This window comes from Tympanuchus pallidicinctus, unplaced genomic scaffold (assembly GCF_026119805.1).
Source record: "Tympanuchus pallidicinctus isolate F22 unplaced genomic scaffold, pur_lepc_1.0 scaffold22, whole genome shotgun sequence".
In the NCBI taxonomy this organism is placed as follows: domain Eukaryota; kingdom Metazoa; phylum Chordata; class Aves; order Galliformes; family Phasianidae; genus Tympanuchus; species Tympanuchus pallidicinctus.
This window is the reverse complement of record NW_026294739.1, coordinates 40,635,118-40,654,519: the sequence shown is the minus strand read 5'-3', so window position 1 is coordinate 40,654,519 and position 19,402 is coordinate 40,635,118. Positions and strand designations below refer to the sequence as shown.

Genomic DNA, 19,402 nt, shown 5'->3' with positions numbered 1-19,402 from the left:
CGTGCTAAAAAAATAAAAATTCCAGCTGAAGCCTCTATTCAGGGTGAACGTGAAGGCCAGTAAAACAGACCTCACCTTCTTAGCAGATATCCTTTGTGCTTAAAAGGGTCAAAGAGCACAAACTGATAGATTTGGTCTAGGAAACACAGGATGTGGCCTATACAGACCAGGCACACAGTAAGGTTGAATCATCAGATTCTTTAAGGAAAAGAAGGGATGGAAAACTCTTTAACGCGAGACGTTTTCATCAAGTTAGCAGCTTGAAAAGCACAAAGACACCATCCTAAGCAAGACCCATCTGAGCGATTACCTGTCTGCCATGCTGTTCCTGGTTTCTCTGGTTATGTCAGGAGCTGCTGGCCATGGCTGACTCACAACACTGTCCGAAGATGCATTTTCCTGAGTTAAAGCAGTCTCCAGTAAGGACGGAGCATTCAGTCTGTCCACCTCCACCGGAGCCATGTCCAAAGAGTGGTGGCTGTGCTCTGAATTGTGCCGGTTCCTCGGAGACAGCAAATGCAAGGCTGAGGCTGCAGAGGCCATACTGTCTGCGTGATGACTGGGCTCCAGCACTTCTGCAGAGAGTGCGGACGGAGCAGCTGCAAAGCTACGCTGCAAGGTCTCAGAAGCAATCTCAGGGATGTCCTGGGACATGGCTGTGGAAGCAGAGGAAATGACGTCCGGCGAACGCTCACGGGTGGGAGAAGCCTGAGGCACCACCAAGGGCTCCACTTCCTGCAGCTCCAGCGCTAGAGAGGAGTTCCCCGCTGTGACCTGAATTCAGAAATCAAACAAGAGACTTCAGGGTAATGCAGAGACACCCCAAGAAATGCCTGTGTCTTACGCTGGCCTCCGCCTCTGGAAAATGCCAGCTGTGTCCTTTCTGCACGTGATCCCTGTGCTTCCACTGTTGAGCAGATGGAGAAGGGCCCCAGCACTTGTAATGAGACTGCATGCTACCACTCCGTTTGTTTGTTCTCCCCTCTGACTTTCCAGTGCAAAAGCAGCACATTTTTTCCTCTAATAACAAGTATAAAAACATTTACTGACCCTTCAGCATACAACTCTCCTCCAAACGTCACTTTCCTTGACTTGCATGCAAGGCAACACAGAAATAGACCCACTAGATTTCAATTGTTTCTCACCTCTGCTCACAACACTTAAGCCACTGCTGGTTTGAATATGTAGAAAATGTAATGCTGGAGAACAACTTCAGGTTATACAGCCTACAGAGAAGGAAGAAACAACATTTTCAGCTTACTGGAACAGGCGCCTTTGGTGTCAGCTTGTCAGGAAGGCCTGGGATAAGAACAGAATGGCTCCTAGGACTGGTTTGCAGGCTGCTGCTACTGCTGCTCAGTGTGAGGCTGGTGTCCAGCTGCATCTTGGGGCTCACAGTCAAGTCTTCTGATGGTCTGAAGAGAGAAGAGACAAACAAATAAAGCAGGCCAACATTACAATACATCTCATCAAACGCTCATGGTGAGGAGATTGGTCCACAGGACAACAGAGGAGCCCCACCACAAATTTCACTGGTGTCCTGCAAGCCTTCCTCCCTTCCACTGAGATCAGCTACTCCCTGTCCACTAACAGCTGCATCTCCCAGTCACCATACAGCCCCCAAAATCAAGTGGAAACAAGAGAAATAGAAAGGCTTTGTAATCTCCTAGAATTTGAGGGATTCTCTGAGAAAAGGGGTTAATTACATCTTCAGTTAATGCTGTAGAGTGTTTAGAAAGAAACAGGACACACGATAGCTTCTTGTCCTTTTCCAGCCCCCAGAAGTAAAGTCTTCCCCTGTTATGCAGCCCAACACACCTCAACACTAGTAACATTTTCCTAGCACTCCCAATTAGCAGCCTGCTCCTCAGTGGCTGCAGTGTTCTGTTACCCGTAAACAACGACAGCCCTTTGGGAGAAGCATGTAAAGCAACAAAACTGAGAAGCAAGAAAAGAATCCCTGTGAGCACAAATTAATCACTGCTGTAAGCCCCTTGGAAGGCAACAGGCATGCTCCAAGCTGCACCAGAGATACAAGCAGTTGTCCAAACAGGGACTTTGGGACTCAGGCCAGTTTCCAACTCTGGTACAACCAGCTCTCCAATAGGACACACCACAGCTCCGCTCATGCTGAAGAACAGTACTGGTTCAGCTGCAAATATATTATTTAATACATGCTCTATTTACCTGGACATAGAGGCATCTGTGACAGAAGTGCTGCTCATGGCTGTGACTGCAGTCAGGGAACTGACGCTGCTGCCTGGAGATACAGTGATCTATGAAAGAATTTACAGAGGTGAACATGACAGAAGAATCCAACAGCAGTGCTTAAGCTGAGAACACTGGCTTCAGAAGAACTTGTAAAGACACTCAGGCAAAGATGGAAAAGAAAATAATAATCACGACTTATAGGGCTGGGAACTTAGGGGCAGGTCAGAAGCCAGCCCTAATACATCCTGATACATGTGAACCATGACTGCTTTCAGAGGTTCTGCTCCCCCTAATCAGAATTGGCATTCTGCAGGGCTCAGCATTAGATCACCATTCTGTTTTCCACCAGAAACAGAACACTCAAATTCGCCTCACGAGCTGGTCAGCAGCTCAGACCACAGTGGGATATGCAAGCCTTGAGAAATACCTACAGAGAAACCAACATAAGCATTCATACTCAGCTGTGAGAATCTGTTTAGCCAGGCTTCTCACTCTTTACAATGCTTTATTGCAGAGCACAGAGATGAAGCTGAACTCAAGGCTGTGCCTGCACTATGAGGCCCTCAGGCGCCATCACTTCAGCAGTTGTTCCAAACTCTCAGGACATGTTTGCTTTGGGAAGGCACATATTTAATTTCTGCACACAACAACTTTGCTAACACCAACGAGGATCTTTACGAGGATTTGATTTTATTCTTTGGTCCCTAGGTTGTCAGTAGGGGTGGCTCAACACTAACTTCATTTCTGCACATCTCCATGTGCTGCTCACCCTCACCCAAGCTCCTCCAGTGCACGTACACAGTGACAACCACACACTCCTCCCCTGCAAGTGGAAACCCTGCCCTCAGATGTGCCTGCAGAGTGCAGCTCACAAGCACCTTTCCCCCTTGTCTGTAAGAACCACACCAGCATGGCAAAAAACAGCTGCCAGTCCATTTCTCATGGGAAGACAAAGAAAGCACAAACAGTGCCTGTTCTCACCAATGGAATCCATGCCTTCTCATTACATTGCAGATCAAGCTATTTAAAGGTGTGCTTTTAAACACACTAAACACTACTGATCCTTGCTTATGGCTCTTCACCCAGACACTTTGCTACTCTTCCCAAAGATCAGCAAATCTCAACTAATGCTTCACAAGGCTCCCAATACCACAGTCCCTGAACAAGTACAGAAGCACCGTCTCCCACACAAATTAAGACCTGCTGTGCCAGATTCAAAACACTGCCTGAGCAACCAGATCAGTGACTTGCAGATCTTATGCAGAAGATGTTCCAGTCCCATTTACCTATCTGATCACTTTCCCCCAGGACCCTGTCAGACAGGATGCACAGGGACAGCACAAGCTGTTAGGGCTTTTCTGCCATTAGAACTACATCACAGCCCCAAACAATGTGTGTAAACCAGCAAGAGTAGTTTCCCAGAATAAATAGTTATTTAGCACACACATTTCTACACAACACAGTTATACCAGCTGTTGTACAGCTAAAGGTTCCTGTGTTCAGTCATTACTGCCTAGAAGACATTCCCAAAAGTATCAAAATCCACACTCATCCGTTCCACCACCCCTCTGAGTGCTAAACTCTGGTTACCTGTTGGAGAGATGTACTCGGTGTCATGAATGCATCTGGAGTCATCAGCTTAGGCTTGGCATCGTTTGAGAGCGAAAGGAAGTCTGCTGGTACAGGGAGATCCGCGATACGGCGCAAGTCGGGTTGAGAGCCGTGCACAGATCCCTTTTCAGATCCCAGCCCTTCTGTGCCTAGATCAGCTATGTGATCTGGAAAGGCTTCCAAGAGATAAACAAACATCAGCTTGCAGGAACTTCACTCAATAGCTAAAGGTTGAACTTATGCCATTTCCAGCCACACTGAATTCCAAAAAACTAAACAGAAAACCTGCAACGTGCTGATCAAAACTAATAGCAAGGTGAACTTTCTATTCTGATTATTTCTTATGTGCTAGAGTGGATGTTATCAGGCTTTGATAACACAAGGTACAACCCTCCTTTCTCCTCTGAACGCAGCAGCATTAGTTCTAACAGACACAGCAGGAGATGAACTGAAGAACACTACACAACCCAGCCCCTCTGCCCCCACAGCTCTGATGTCACTGTGATTCCCTCCATCTGACACAAAACACACGTCGTGTTTCTGGCCCCAGCACCTGATCACCTAGGAAAGCAAAACCAAGTATGCACAAGCTCCAGCACTTCCACCCTAACATATCCTTGTGCTCCACACTCTCACTGGGCTCCAATCAAGTGGTCTGCTAGGCTACATTGAGAATTTTTCATGCAACGACACCACTACTACAAAGAGGCACCCAAAGCTGCCAGAAACCTACCAACACCCTCTTGCTGTTTCCCACCAGCCCCCCTCTCAAAAACACTCACCAAATTCTTCATGAGAGCCATGGGAAGGCACAGATGCACCCATGTCAGGACTATGGAGAGGCTGGAATCTAATCTGCACATCTTGTAGTGCTCTGAAAAAATATTAAATAAAAAAAAACAAAAGGAGGCATCTCTGATTAGTTTACGAGTCATCAAGAAAAGTTCAAGCCTTAGAAAAAACTTGTCTTAATGAAACTGACACCCTTGGAATACACACTGGCATTTTCTGCCTGCGATGAAAGCAGAAGCTGACCCCCGTTCAGCTCTATCATCCAGTTCTGGCACCCAGAGCACATGAAGGCATTTCCTAGCCACAGCACCATGCTGGGCTGTTTCCTGTGGGGACACCAAATGCACCACAGCTAAAAGCTTCAAGGGTTTCAAGCAGTCTTTCCTCAGGAGCAAAAGAAACTGGTAAGCACACAGCAGTTCCTGTAAGTCACTGTGGGATTAGGACAACACTGTCCATGACAGTTGCTCTACATACTCACTTGGTGTGCACACAGAAGAGTTTTATCAGCACGCCAGCTGCTGACTCAACAGCCCCTGCTCCCTGAGCACCTTCTGCAAAATAAGACAAAAGTAAGACGTGAAGTTGGGTGGAAAATGCAAACAAATGGCTACAAATCCCATCAGAGCAAAGAACCAGAAGAGCACAGCTTCATCGCTCCTCCACTTCAGAGGAAGATTCGTTCTGTTAAGGGAGAACGTAGCCTACATCACTTTTACTTTTGTTCCTTTTACTTTCTGAAGTGAGAACAATCAAATTCACTCTGATCAAGTCAAATAAGCCTTGAGGGAAGTAAGAAGTATATTCCACCAGGTAGAGTCGAGGAAGATGAGGTCTGGAGCTACCAAGAATTTGCTCTGGCTGTTGACATGACTGCTTGGGTGTATTTTAAGAGAGACATGCTATCCCACAGAAGTTCAGACTAGGTCACAACCCATCCCTCTGGCTTTGAGTAACTGCAGCTATGAGAAGCCCTGCAAAAACCTCCCACCATCTAGTACCAATAATAATCAGCCAAGGCATGAATCATTCTCCTTGCTAAGAATGAACGCCGAGTAGAAGGGATAACTCCCCATAATAAAAGCTAAATTAAGCACTGCTGGGCAATTTGTCCTAATCATCTAAGCACTAACAGGGGGACCTGCAGCTTCATCCCTTCTACTCCTGACTTGCTAAAAGTATCAGTCATTTTTTCTCCTGTGTTTTAGAGTAACATGCTGCTCATACTGACAACATCACTCAACTAAAATTATGTAGAATGGGCATAGGGAAGTATATTGTACTGATAGCTCAGAAATCCCTCTAACATGAAATATGATTATTCAAAACATCTTTTCAGGTTTTACTGATAAAAAGTAGAAGGTCAGGAGCAAACTGACAGCCAAAGAGAGGCAGCAATCAAGGTACAATCCCCCAAAGGACTCACTATCATAGGCACTGTATTCTTCAGGCTGTTACTACATCTTGTATCTCTCTCAGAAGCTTCTCCTCAAAAAGAGACTTTCTTGTTCATTTCTGCTGTGAGAAGCTTTGTAGCTTGGGAAAATGCTTTCTATACATGATGGAGAAAAATCTCACCATCAACTCAGAGTGTATATTGTCCTCATATCCCAAAACAGCTCAGGCAGTACAATTCAGAAGCAACCAATCAGTTCTCAGACCACGTGCTCACACCTCTGATGTTACAGAGTTTACCAAGACAGGCAGTCACAGAAATATATCCTGATGGCTCTCTCAGAAATTCTTTTGCTGCTGTGAGCCTGTATGGAACTGTGCTGGAGAGACTCATAGCCCTACAATGACAGAGGTGGTTTCCCCTGTATTCTGCTGGGGGCAAGGAAACCATACGACTGCAAAAGCAACACTGCCCTGATACTGAGCAGCTCATGTGGTATCTTAATCAGAGCACTCAAACCTGCACAGCCCTGTAATGATTTGACAGAACAGAAACATCTCTAGTGGCATTGCTGTGCAATGAGAGGCGATGGCTATGATCTGTAGCTTGGTTTTCCCAGGTTGAGTTTCTTTTGAAGAGGTGTAGCCTTAAGGCATCAGAGCATGGACAGAAATGTCACGTTTCAAGGCCTCCCACAAAGAACGGGGTAAAGGCAGAGCTGACTCAGCCTCAAGCAGCAGGTTGGACTGCAGACCTCCAGAGGTTTGCAACCATCTGCACAGTGCTTCTCAGAAATACTCTTGCTGTACAACACACCTTTCATACAGAGTAAAAGAAGAGAGCAAGCCAGAATCAGGACAGACAACCTGATCTCAGAGCAGCCAAACTCCCTCTTTGTCACCTACCTATACTCAAGTTGTCATTTTCCTCTTCTGCTGGAAGCACTTCAGTGTGCCTTAAGCGGCAGCGGCTCACTGCCTGGATGCCAAAGCTGAGGACTGGATGGGTTAGGAGAAACTCTGAGATGGAACTGAAATAAGCTTTGCCCTCATCTTGGTTCTGCATCAGCTCCATCACATACAAGACCTAATAAAAGCAAAAACAGTATGTCACTGGGCTTTCAGAGCATAGCACGTGCATGCTCATGTGGACATAAAGCCTAGAATCTACATTTGGGAGCATGGGAATAACACAAGGAACAAGGCCTGGGATGTTTAAATCTGTAAGAGCACACCCACGCCAGGGAACCACAATAAGCACGCTCTTATCTGAGTTAGAGTTGATCAGGAACTCAATCCTGTTGTGCCAGACAAGTTCCTCCAAATAAGAACTTTACTTTGTGGTAAGAAATAATCCTTCAGGCTCCTCCGGATTAATCAGCCAAATTGTCACCATCTGTTATCTTATACTGAAATAGCTGAGGCCAACCTCTGTACATTTTCAGTTATTAACATGCAAAGCCTTGACCAGGGCAGCAGAATCAGTCACACAAAACATTTCTAGTGCCACCATTACCCACACAGCCAGCAATAAAATGAAATCCCTACTTTTCTCTGCACATCGCTCAGTATCAGATACTCAGCGGAGAGATCCAGGCAGACTTTCAGGCTGGGAAGAATACTCATGGAGCTGAAGATGTCAGGAGAAAATCTAGATCCACAAACAAGACAGGAGAAGGCACAGAAAACAAGGTGTATTAGTACAACCACAACTACTGTGCATTGGTCAAAATGAATCTTAAGGTGTTTACAGTCACATTATAGTGCAACCACCCCCTAAACAAGAAGCATCACTGCTGAAAGTCAGTGCTGACATCAACTAAGAGGACAGCAAGAGGATCATAGAATAGCATCAAGTTATGAATTCCAAACATTTAAATGGAAGATGAGTCTATGTCCTTAGGTAACTTATGCTACATTCATGGGAGGACAACAGATACAGATTTAAGAACATCCACAAATTCTCAGGCACTGGATCTCCTGCAATATGAGATGGGAAGAAGTAGCACTCAGCTGTAAATCACATTCTCATTCTAAGACAATTCAGAAGTGGCCTTACAAGTGCATGTGATCACAGAAGCCACAAAAGAGCAAAAGAGTCAAATCAAGGAACAGCACAAGCTGAGCAAAAGGAAGGCCTGCAGCAGCATCTGAACTTCTGGACTTACATGGCTCAGCAAATCAAATCAAAACTACACTTTACAGACCAAAGCAAGGATAACAGATCTCAGTAATGATCTGATCTCAGATCTGCTGCCATACCAAAGCCTGACAGCCTACCACAGCCCTGATGGCTTTCAACAGATATGTCACACCAGACAAAAAAAAGGCTCTAACTGAGGCTAGAGCAGACTCCACTAAAATTAAAGATCATCTCTGCAAAGTAAGGAGAGCTGGAAGTTGAGAGCTCTGGTAGGGTGTCATGGCTCAAAGTAAAGCCAACCTCCAGGGGAGTCAGCATGTGGGCGCCTACCGGACGGTCTGCAGGCAGGTCCAAGACACAGTGCACCACATCTTCAGTTCTCTGTTCTGATCTGCTCCTGTGATGAGAAACCTCCAGAAGGGAACCCTGCAGGCACAATACAGTCATGTTCTCTTAAAGAAGACCTGGTCCCTTGCAGCAGGATATTTAACTGAATTATCCTTACAAGCAGCACGTAGGTGGCGTTGCCCAATAGGAAAGTTCCCAGAAAATCTCTGTTTCTAATCTACCTTGGAAACCAGTATAGCTCTTGTAGCTCAAGAACTATACATCTGTAAGTGTCTGAAGAAAGACCAAAAACAGCTTTTTTTGTTTTATACAACTGCAACAGGAATTTGAAAGACAACAGGTCAGGCAAAACCCCAACCTGAAAGGACTCATTGACTTAGATCTGTCCTTGCTTTCATGGAAGACATTAGAATTAAGGTAACTTTAGGCTGTGCTTTGTCCACTCTATTTCTCCAGCACTAGAAAACGTAGTATGAAGAAGAGAGGACCTGCTCCAGACACAAAGCTAAAGATCACAACTACAAGGAACACCCCAACATCAGCATTAGAAGATGTTACTGAACTCTGATACGCAAAGTAAAGGACTGGGCCTTACTCTGGATCTTGTTTTTTGTGGTTGTCACAGAAGAGCAGGCAGGAAAGAGGCCTCCCATCATGTGGTTTCCACTCATGAAGACATCTAGGAAAGAATCACAGAAAACATCAAGCATGCATGGAAAGGTGAATGAAGATGGTAAAATGTAGGCCCTGAACATGTTAACCTCTGTCCAAAGGGAGCAGGCACTAAGCAGTCACCTAGTCAGCAGGCACTAAGTGTTACCAGCTTGTAGCTGTCTGGCTGCTTATATAAGAGACTGCAGCCATTGCTGGTGACCAGAACAACCAAAGAGCACACGAGTTGCCCTTTGGCTTATCTTTACAAGGACACAACACATAAAAGAAGTCAACATTGAGACAAATAGCCCAGAGCAGCCTTCTGCACTGCAAGAAAGAGAGTAACAGGTTGACTCCGAGCACAGCCTGTGCAGAGCACAGAATTCAGCATTTCACAGAGGGCTTTTTGCTTTTCCTAAGGTCACCAAATCACGCTATGTGATGATATCCCACACCTGACACCACATCACTACTCACTAACAGATCACTTCACAAACATTTACGCTGTATTTTATTGTGTCCTGAGAGTGATCATCCCATATAATCCTGCAATGAGAAAATTCTCAGAGAAAAAGCAGCTCTGCTCTATGTTCCTTCATTTTCCAGTTCTCCAGTTACCTTGGCTCATCTTGCCCCTCAATATAGATCTGCCAAAATTTGACAAAACCATCATGACTTGCTGTGGCCAATACAGTTCCATCTGGAGAAAGTGCTCCCTCACTCAGGTACTAAACCAAAAAGAGAAAAAAAAAACAATTAAGAAAAGTAATTTTGTAGCTCTTCAGGGAGAAAGAATGCCCTTTTCAAATAGGAATGTGATTAACACACTGACAGAACCAGAGATCAGAGTAATTTCTTCACTACACAACACTTCAGAGAAAAATTTACTTCTCTTTTCAGTAATAATCATAATTAATAATCTACTTTTCCAAACAGCAAGTTAAGTACCATGGATTATATGGATTATTCTGCTACTGTTTCCACCATCACTCATATTATGAGCAGAGCTCATTGTGCTTTGGGATTTTCTGGCTTTTCACAAGCATGAATTACTTTGTTTTACCTGGGTGATATAATTAATTTGTCATTTTCCCTTTCAGGAAGTGAAATGGGATTCTTTCCAGTTGTACCTTTCATATTCACAACATCACCTCCTGGATGCTCAGCTGTAGCCCCGGACCACTTTCCTGACAGATAACAGCTACCCTCATGAGGGGATCATAAAAGATGATGTTGGGCTTAGTTTTCCCCTTCTCATCCAGCAACAAATAGCACTGTTAGGTTTTCCTTTTACTGTGACATCCAAGAAAGCAGTTGAAACACAGCCCAAGATGTCAAACAGGCCCTTGGAAATACAGGTGAGTTTTTCAAAAGCCACTTTCAAAGCAAATGACTATAAATGCACCTTGGCTCGTGAAACAGAGGTCACTCAGCAGTGACATGAGCACTTAATCACATAACCAGAACGCTGGGGGTGACTGGGTGGATGGACAAGGCACTTTTCTACAGCAAGCTGCATTAAAGACTCCAGCTCCAGGGGCAGCAAAACTCAAAGACAGCCTAAATGATGTGTAGCAATCAGAATGTGACAGTAGTAAAGAAAACGAAGCAGAGCCATACCGTGCTGTGGCCTTTCACTACAATGAAGCCTTCTTTGATGTTAGGCACTTCCACTGGCCAGGATCTGTTGTTTGAGCGGATAATGTCCAAATCCCAGACCTCTGCCTGCAAAATAACACACAGGTTTACCTCTACAAGTGTTGCTCTCACACTGTCGTGAATTTCCTACATCTTTACCCAACATATCAGCCCCATGGAACTACGTGACACAACCCTTCCCCTCTCCACCTTGGCCACTAGATGCTTTCCTGGCACTGCTCACAGCAGTTGCAGTTGCTGCTTACCAAACCTTCCTGTGCCTACTGGCCAAGTCTGAACAAGGGAATGATGCCCCTGGCCCTCCACATTGTTTCTAGTGGTGTTCACTATTTGATGCTGAGCAAAACTTGCACTTTCCTTCCTTCCTTCCAAGCCCCTCAAAGATCAGCACAACCTCTCCTCAGCAGAGAGAAATCGTGCATCTTGTTATGGGAGGATCCCCAGCACAGATGACTACAGAACCCTTGTCATCTCCAACCATTTATACAGGCTCTTTTCTCCATTAGATTCTTTCCCTCTCATAATAACACGAGATAATCTTCAAAAGCAATGTTTCCTTACCCTGTCCTCGTGCAGCAATGCCAACGTTTGACTTCCCTCTTCACTGTTCTCTTCATTATCATCTGGGATGAAAGGACACCAGATGATTCTTCGAGAGGTGTTCAGAGGGGTACCGTCAGGTCGTTTGATGTTCACCAAGATCTCCTCTCTGATCACCACAGTTAAGAAACATAGCTTTTTGGCTTTTCAGATTTGGGCCTCTGGTAAATACTACTAAACCTCACGTTTTTTGAATCATTGCTATGTAAATAAATCAATTAAAAGGACTGTGGTTTAAGAAAGAAGCAGCAAGGCAAACCAGCTTTTCTTCACTGTAGAAGTTAAGCTTACAAAAGCTAATAGATTCTGTTAATTTTCTCTTGCAGGCTGCAGACAGGAGCAGGATAAGCAAAAAAGCACATACCCCCATCTGAATGTGTTATCCACACAACTGCTGATGGACAGATTGAGTTATTTCAGCTGCCACTGCAGCAACAACGATACCACAGAGAGCCAGAAAACCACCCCAGGCTGAGTGCTCGCGTCCATCCACACACATCAGACCCAGTTGGAACGAGTGGATACAATTAAAATGAAGAAGCTGCAACCTAACACACATATTCTGGTGGATACTGGCACAGGTTGCCCAGAGAGGTGGTGGATGCCCCGTCCCTGAAGGCTTTCAAGGCCAAGTTGGACCTGGCTCTGGGCAACCTGATGGAGCTGTGGTGTCCCTGTTCATTGCAGGGGTGTTGGACTAGATGGCCACAGTAGGTGCTGCAATTCTGAGCTCGCGTTCACATCTAACCATTACCCCACCACCGAGACGAAGCTTGTTTTGACAAGATACTGGATTTTGTCTTTCTCCATGGCCAGGCGCCAGACAAAGAGGTTGCCAGCCTCATCCAGGCACGCCAGCTGGTTGGAGTTGAGATGAGCAAAAGCCAGGTCTGCCACACCACCTGTGAATCCCTTCAGCAAGGTCCGCTCCGCAGTGCTGACGCTCAGCACTCGCACCATAGCGGAGCCATTGCTGGCAGCTGCAGAAAAGACAGAGGGGAAAAGTCACCACGTATCTGTGCAGCTCCCCTGCCTCTCTGTTTGTCATTCCCAGCACCCAGCCTGCCATCAGCTGCCCTCAATCTGCAGACACTGTGGACATTGCCTCATCAAACGCCCTGAACACCCAGGATGCATGCAAAAATATTCCCTGCATTTTTCAGCTTTGGTGCAGGAGGAAATGGAAGCATCAAGAAGCATTTTCCCCTGCCTTGCAAGGGGCAGCTTAATTCCCCATATCTTCCTGCAGTGTTTCTTGAGCACAAGTCCTAAGTTGCTCCACCTAAGAGATAATCAACAGAAGTTCATTTCTCACAACTCTCAGCACGTTTTTTTTCTCTAGAAAGATGTTTTCATTTAATGCAATGCCTGAATTTTTATCCCAAGGTGATTACAAAGCCACCACATCTTCCAGATCGACCCCCAGTGACAGCAAATTAACTTCAATTGCAACTTCATTTTTAGTAACTGGACAAAAGGAGTCACTGAGAGACAGGTAGCTCAAATCATCTTCCACAAGGAGAATGCAAAAAGCATAATCATTCACCTGGAAAAGGCACTGAAAAGAGCATGCTTTAATGCATGCATATTCTAGCCAAGATTTTCAGCTTCCCCATTTCAGATGAATGTTGTTATTATGCAGGCAGTCTTATGGGGACCACGTTGTTTCTAATTCCACCTAGCTGCCCAACAAGTTTTAACACTTCAAAAAAAAAAAGGGTAAGGCATCCTAAAAACAGCTGCTGCAGGATAACCTCAGCTAGGAAAAAAACCCACAAAAGTGGAGCTGTAGGTTTTGTAGAAGGCCAGACAAATGGATGGGGGCTACAGCTAAGAAGAAAGAGACCAAAGAGCCCCAAACACTGCGTGGTTCCACGGGAGCCAAGAGATTTTGTAGATGTAAGTGCTCATTTGTTCCAGAAAGACTATCTCACAAACTGTACCTGCATTGTTCTGCTTCTCTCTCCTACAAAACATGCTGCCTTTGCACTGCTCTTTGCCTCCTCTAAATTTAGCCTTAAGCTCAACTCTAAATTTATGCAAGCAAATCCATCACAAGCATCTACTCAAATTACCACAGGGCTGTTTCTGCGCAGAGAAGCTTGTTTGCTACAGAACCATTTCATTAGATGAGCATTGTGAACATCTACATACTGTCCAGTGAAACCTATTTCTACCCTCAGAAAACTTCTCATTGCAAACTCCCCCACACCACCATCCCTTTCCTTCCCTGTACCTCCAAGTTTCACTCTTACTCCTGCTGCACCACACTGGTCAGGCACTGAAAAAGCATTTCACACTTGTTGTTACTTTCTTTTGATGCAAACTTTGCCTATTGTAAATACACACAGAGCAAAACAGCAAAAACAAGAAGGTACCTCACCTCTAATGGCATAAGCCAGGTAAGAGTTTGAAACAGCTATCAGATTGCCATAATAGTACTTCTGCTCCCAATCATATCTAGCAACAGGCTGTATTTTCACCTGCTCAGAAAAAAAATATATATGAGAAGAGTCTAGAATAAACTTTTCCTGGAACAGATTTGCCAAATAGAATTGCCTCTTGTAAAGACCTCTAATGCTTAATAACAAACTTTGAAGCAGCAGTTGCTAAGAAAAACTTCAAACTGAATGCCAAGTATTGAAGTCCTGAACACTCACAGTTATGAAGGCTGATGAATATTTGCTTCCACTGCAGGAAGGAAAACGACTCACCAAATGTGTCATAGTGCAGAACAAGTGCATGCCCTTCAGCTACAGCCAAGAGGCCTTTATCTCCCTATTGACACCACATCTGGCTTCTTCCCAGTTCTTGGAGACACTTTTGAAACACAACAACTATTTGCTGCATTGGCACTTGCTTTTTCCAAGAAACAGAATTCTGGTTTTATTTGAGCAGTATCTCAGTGTAGTGGTTCTTCTGCAGCCCTGACCTGCTGGATGGAGCCCTCTGCAAGACTGGGGCTAGGGAGCTGCCAAGAGCAACCCTCCCTCTGTAGAAAAGAACTTCCAGCACAGAAACAATCATCAAAATAAATCTGTTCAGGGAAGAAGGGCACTTTCCCAGGAAAGCCCAGCTTAGATTATGGAATCCCTCCTGAGAACGAGAAGCAACTTGGCCAGACTCTAGACTAACAGTAGCAATCAATCACAAGATACTGCTCCAGTTCTTTTTCCCTTGCTAAGCTCCCTGACAAACTCCTACAACACAGGAAAAGAAGACAGGCATTTCTGTTTAAAGCATCAAAGCATTGAGCTGATGTGACTGAAAAGAATAGACAGAATCATGCTCCCTCATGCTCCTTACCTTGTTGCTCCCTCTGGCCTTACTGGTGATGCTGGAATCACTGCTGGCCACTATTTCCACATCCTTTGCTGATATAACTATGCAAGTGGAGCTGTCGTCACCAGAAAGGCAGCTTTTAAGAAAAGCAAAGGGCAAAAAAAATCAGACTGGACTCCACAGGAAAAGCACAGAGGTCACATATTTGTTGTTCACAATGTTAACAGCAACACAGAAGGAACATCTGTGCATCTAAGGGGTTTGACCTGAACGACTGAGAAGAGAAACTGCCTTAATTTAAGTCTCCCTGCTCTGTATGTCAGTTTGAGAAGAGCCAAACACTTGGTTTGTTCAGCTTCTCACAGACCATTAGCCTGTTTGACTTGAGCACAGACCCATATTTGGTTAGAGCAGCCTTGACTACTGTCCAACACAAGGTGCAAACAGAGCAAAGCCAACCAGCTGAACTGCATCAGCAGAGCATGCTGCTCACGGGTCTCATAAAACCTTCCCTCAACACTACAAAGAGAAAACAAAAGATATTTACATGAATTCTGACAGTAGGAAGAGTCATTGCACGAAGCCAAGCTCTACACTAGACTGACATATGATAGCAGTTCTGGATTTGCATTTACTCCTGTGACAAAGAGCAAATCTGCACTGCTCTACACACGTTTGTTTACGTGTAAGCAGTAAAAGCACATGTGCTGTCCAAAATACACCAGTGCACATGCAGAGCTCAGCAGAGCTGGGCAGACATCTAGCTCAAGGAGCAGCTTTTCTATTTTAAATAATGGGGAGAGAAAAACACTTTGACAAGTGCACAGTCTTTACTGCAAACTGGCTTAAGTTACCTCTCAGGTAACACAGGTCCCTGCAAGAGTCCAGCTGGAGTTCTACATGCAAATGTAGATGCTAGCTTTCCCTGCAGCCTTGCTAATTTACCTCCATCCTGACTCAAGTGTCAGTATGCAACCAGTTTTGCTCTCCTCTCTAAACAGCCCTGCTGATGTTCTTCAGCTCCTGCACAGGGCAGCAGTCAGGCTCAGTGCATCAGCACCCCAGAGCTCTGACCAGCAGCACTGACTCACAGCTGTCAGTTGAGCTCAATGTAAAACTGCTCAGATTCCCAGCACTCTCACCCAGGCCCACCACCAGTAATTTTTAACTGCTTCTTACCCACTCTCAGTCTTTCTTCAACACTTACATGACTTGCTTCTCCTGCACAGCTCCCAGAGAAATGCTGCGGTGCACCGGTTTGGCCAGTGAAGGTCCATCTGCAGCCACCAGGGGATCGGGCACCAGCAGCCCATTCAGGTCTCCGTTATAGGAACTCGACGGTCTCTGGTTCTCATTCACTGAACCTAGGAAGAAGCACAACCAACCATGCACAAGATCCATCTAAAAGAAATAGGGCTGCATGAAATACACTCCCTCCACGCGTTTGCAGTCAGATTCTACTGATCTATCAGGTCGAATGTACTGAGTTGGCTGGGAAAAGGAAGACCTCCCACCTAAGGAACTTATATAGAAGGTGGAAGTCACAGTGCTTGTCTTACGTGAGGAATCCCAGCAGACCAGAGACCAATAAATGGGAATGAGGAGTTTATGAGGCTCAAGGAAGTAACATTCTTGGATCAGAAAGGCTAAGACAACAATTCAGATTTACTGAATCTCATATTTACATTCCATGCCAAAGGGTTCTTGATATGTTGTTTCAAAATCCAGTGCGTTTTCACTCTTCAGAGATCTCTGCAGTCCAGAAGTACATACAGCAGCACATACAGCACTTGGGCTTGGCTGGCAGTAATGCTTTCCCAAACCATTCTCTAAGATGTGACCTCAAAGTCCAGATCTGTTCAAGCAACTGAGCTACAAAACCACGCAGCTGTGCCTATGGGATTCCCACAGCTGTCCCTTGGTTTACTCAGCACATGGAAGCTCACAGCACTCAAGTTTAGGACAAAGCAACCACTTATTCAGAGCTTCACTTCTGCTTTGAGGGGTGCACGTGTCCTGCCTTCATACCTTTGGCCAAGGGCAAGGTGCCTGGCGGCCTCCATGTCCCCTGAATAGCTGACCATCCTCACAGGAGAGCAAGCTCACTCTACCAGTGCCTACATGCAATTGCACAGAAGTCAAAGCCACCTGTCTAGGAAATATTCATGCTGAAAGACTGAAATCCCACGTGCTGTTGCCAGGTAACGAGTGCTGCAAAGCTCCTGTGAGACTGCAGCTGAGCCCCACTGCTGCTGCCACACATCACACACCTAAAGCAGGGGCAGGAGGTGGCTCCCTGGAAAGCAAGGCAAGCTTCCTACTATCAAACAGCCTGAACGGCGTTAATGCATCAGCACGAGCACTGATGCCTACAGACATAACTGCAGCTATTACTTGCTAGAAGAATATTTAAAACTTGCCTGCTGATGAAGAACAAGGTCAATAAATCAACAACTATGCTACGGACACAGCAAGCCCATGCAGCTCCAGGGCATCCCAGCATTGAGATGCCTGGGCACATCTCAGTTTACCTGTCCTGTGAATAGGGCAGCAGCACAGCCACGCAGCATGAGGTCACAGAACACAGCTCTGTAACAAGCCAGCACACCCATGCTGCGCTTCCTGTTGCAGATGAAGACTGTTGCAGCACATTGGCAGGTGCAATAAGCTCCCATCAGCTGCAGTTTATCTTTCGCAGCCAAAAGCAAGAAAGTAATCACTACGGAAAAGCATCCAGGCCAACAGAGAAAGATGATACATGTTCTGCTCTATTTGCAGCAACAGGGACGGCTCACTTCAGTGTTTATGGACAGCAGAGTGGTGACATCAGCTCCGGAGAAAGGGAAGAAGGAAACACTCCCCAGAGGCTGAGGCTGATGGGCACCACAGTGGGACACTGAAGTTGGGGAATGTGCTTAGCCCTTTGCCCTGCCCTAAGTGGGAGCCAGGCCAGCACAACCCTGAAGGCACAAGAAAAGGGAAGAGACTCGGTGTTCAGCAGGTACGTGAACAAAAACAAATGTCAGCACCAAAAACTGGGAGAAATTTGTGTCAGAAGAGACTGCTCAGAGTTGCCTGCAGCTAGCATGGCAAAACTTCATTGTGGTAATAGCCTTGGAAAGCAGCTACGCTCCACATGACATCAAAGTGTGTAAGTGAAACTCAAAGAGAACCAGAAAGTGGAAGTAAAGGAAGTGGTAGCAAGTTCCCCATCACCACACTGAGTTCTCCTTTTGGAGCAGAGAGCTTTTGGAAAGGAAAAATGTATTTTTTTCACAGTATAAGAAATACAATTTTGGATCACCTACGTGTTCCAGCAACAAGAGAAACTTCAAACAATTAGAAGCTTTCTACGGCTAATAATGAAACTGGATGAGGGGGAGATTGTTCGCCTTCGCACTGCCCTCATGAGGTCCCATGTGGATTACTGTGTCCAAGCCTGGGGCCCCCAGCACAGCTCAAGAAGGATGTGGGGCTGCTGGAGCAGAAGCAGAGACCATGAAGACTCTCATAGGGCTGCAGCACCTCTCTTATGAATAAGGGGAAAGGAAGCTGTGCTTGTTCATACTGGAGAAGGCTTTGGGGAGACTTCCATGCATCCTTCCTGCACGTAAAAGGAATTCATAAAAAAAGACAGAAGTGACTTCTTATGTAGCCTGATAGTTGCAGGACAAGGGAGAATGAATGGTTTCAAACTAAAAGAGGAAAGATGTAGGTTAGATGTTAGGAACAAGTTATTTATTCAGAGAGAGGTGAGACCCTGGTACTGCTGCTGCTGTGGGAGCTCCATTGCTGGTGGTGCTCAGGGCCGTGGATGGGGTTTGGGACACCTGGGCTATAGGAAGCTTTCAGGTCCCTTCCAAGCCAGCTGTTCTACGAAGCTGCCTTTCTGTAGATTTGCTCCATCACAGTCCCACCTCACCCCACACCAACCTCTGGGCTTTGTGGCTGCGCAAAGGCAGCATGAGCTGTGGCCGCTATGGAGCTCAGTCACAGGATCATCAAGGTTGAAAAAGAGCTCTCAGATCCCCATCCCCACTGTGCCCACTGCCCGCGTCCCTCAGTGCCACATCCCTACAACTCTGGGATGCCTCCAGGGACGGGGACTCCCCCACCTCCCTAGGCAGCTGTGTCACAAAATGAGTTAATCCCAACATCCGACCCGAACGTGAGGCCATCACTCCCCCTCTCGCTGTTACCCAGGAGCAGAGGCTGAACCCCTCCCCGCATCCTCCTGTCAGGGCTGCAGCTCCACGAGCTCCTCTTCTCCACACTGCACCGCGCCGTTCCCTCAGCCGCTCCCACAGGGCTGCGCTCAGACCCTTCACAGCTCCGCTCCCTTTTCTGGACAAGCTCCAGAGCCTCCCCGTCTTTCTCACAGCTTTGGGCCCAGCTCTCAGCACAGCACTGAGGCGCAGCCCCGGCACCGCCTACTTCAGCTCCGTACCCCCAACCCAGCCCCGGGCTACGAGAACACGGGCCGAGCGGAGCCCCACCCGCGGGGCCTCGGGCCGCGCTCACCCCGCCCGGGCCGAGCCCACAGCCGGGCCCCGCGCCGCCTCTCACCTCCCGGCCGGTCCAGCTTGAGGATATCCCGCAGGTGCTGCGTGGCGTCCTCGATGTCGATGCTGTTGGAGGAGGCCATAGGGCCCGGCCCGCTTCCCGCCCGCCCCGCCGCACCGTCCCGACCCGCCGCCCACGCTTCCG

At 46.5% G+C, this 19,402-nt stretch overlaps 1 protein-coding gene across 2 annotated transcripts in view; it reads right to left on the bottom strand.

The window, feature by feature from the left end:
* The window catches only part of EDC4 (enhancer of mRNA decapping 4), a 30,302-nt gene extending 10,900 nt beyond the window's left edge, over positions 1 to 19,402 (bottom strand). For both annotated transcript variants that reach the window (XM_052686152.1, XM_052686153.1), the window contains exons 1-18: positions 19,262 to 19,402; positions 15,903 to 16,059; positions 14,720 to 14,831; positions 13,797 to 13,896; positions 12,204 to 12,393; positions 11,375 to 11,522; positions 10,775 to 10,879; positions 9,773 to 9,882; positions 9,096 to 9,179; positions 8,483 to 8,578; positions 7,558 to 7,660; positions 6,916 to 7,096; positions 5,096 to 5,168; positions 4,605 to 4,696; positions 3,802 to 3,998; positions 2,188 to 2,276; positions 1,262 to 1,415; positions 311 to 774 (exon numbers count right to left, since the gene is read on the bottom strand). In XM_052686152.1, coding sequence (XP_052542112.1) covers positions 311 to 774; positions 1,262 to 1,415; positions 2,188 to 2,276; positions 3,802 to 3,998; positions 4,605 to 4,696; positions 5,096 to 5,168; positions 6,916 to 7,096; positions 7,558 to 7,660; positions 8,483 to 8,578; positions 9,096 to 9,179; positions 9,773 to 9,882; positions 10,775 to 10,879; positions 11,375 to 11,522; positions 12,204 to 12,393; positions 13,797 to 13,896; positions 14,720 to 14,831; positions 15,903 to 16,059; positions 19,262 to 19,340 — 2,534 coding nt within the window. In that variant the 5' untranslated portion in view covers positions 19,341 to 19,402. The remainder of the gene's footprint in view (positions 1 to 310; positions 775 to 1,261; positions 1,416 to 2,187; positions 2,277 to 3,801; positions 3,999 to 4,604; positions 4,697 to 5,095; positions 5,169 to 6,915; positions 7,097 to 7,557; positions 7,661 to 8,482; positions 8,579 to 9,095; positions 9,180 to 9,772; positions 9,883 to 10,774; positions 10,880 to 11,374; positions 11,523 to 12,203; positions 12,394 to 13,796; positions 13,897 to 14,719; positions 14,832 to 15,902; positions 16,060 to 19,261) is intronic.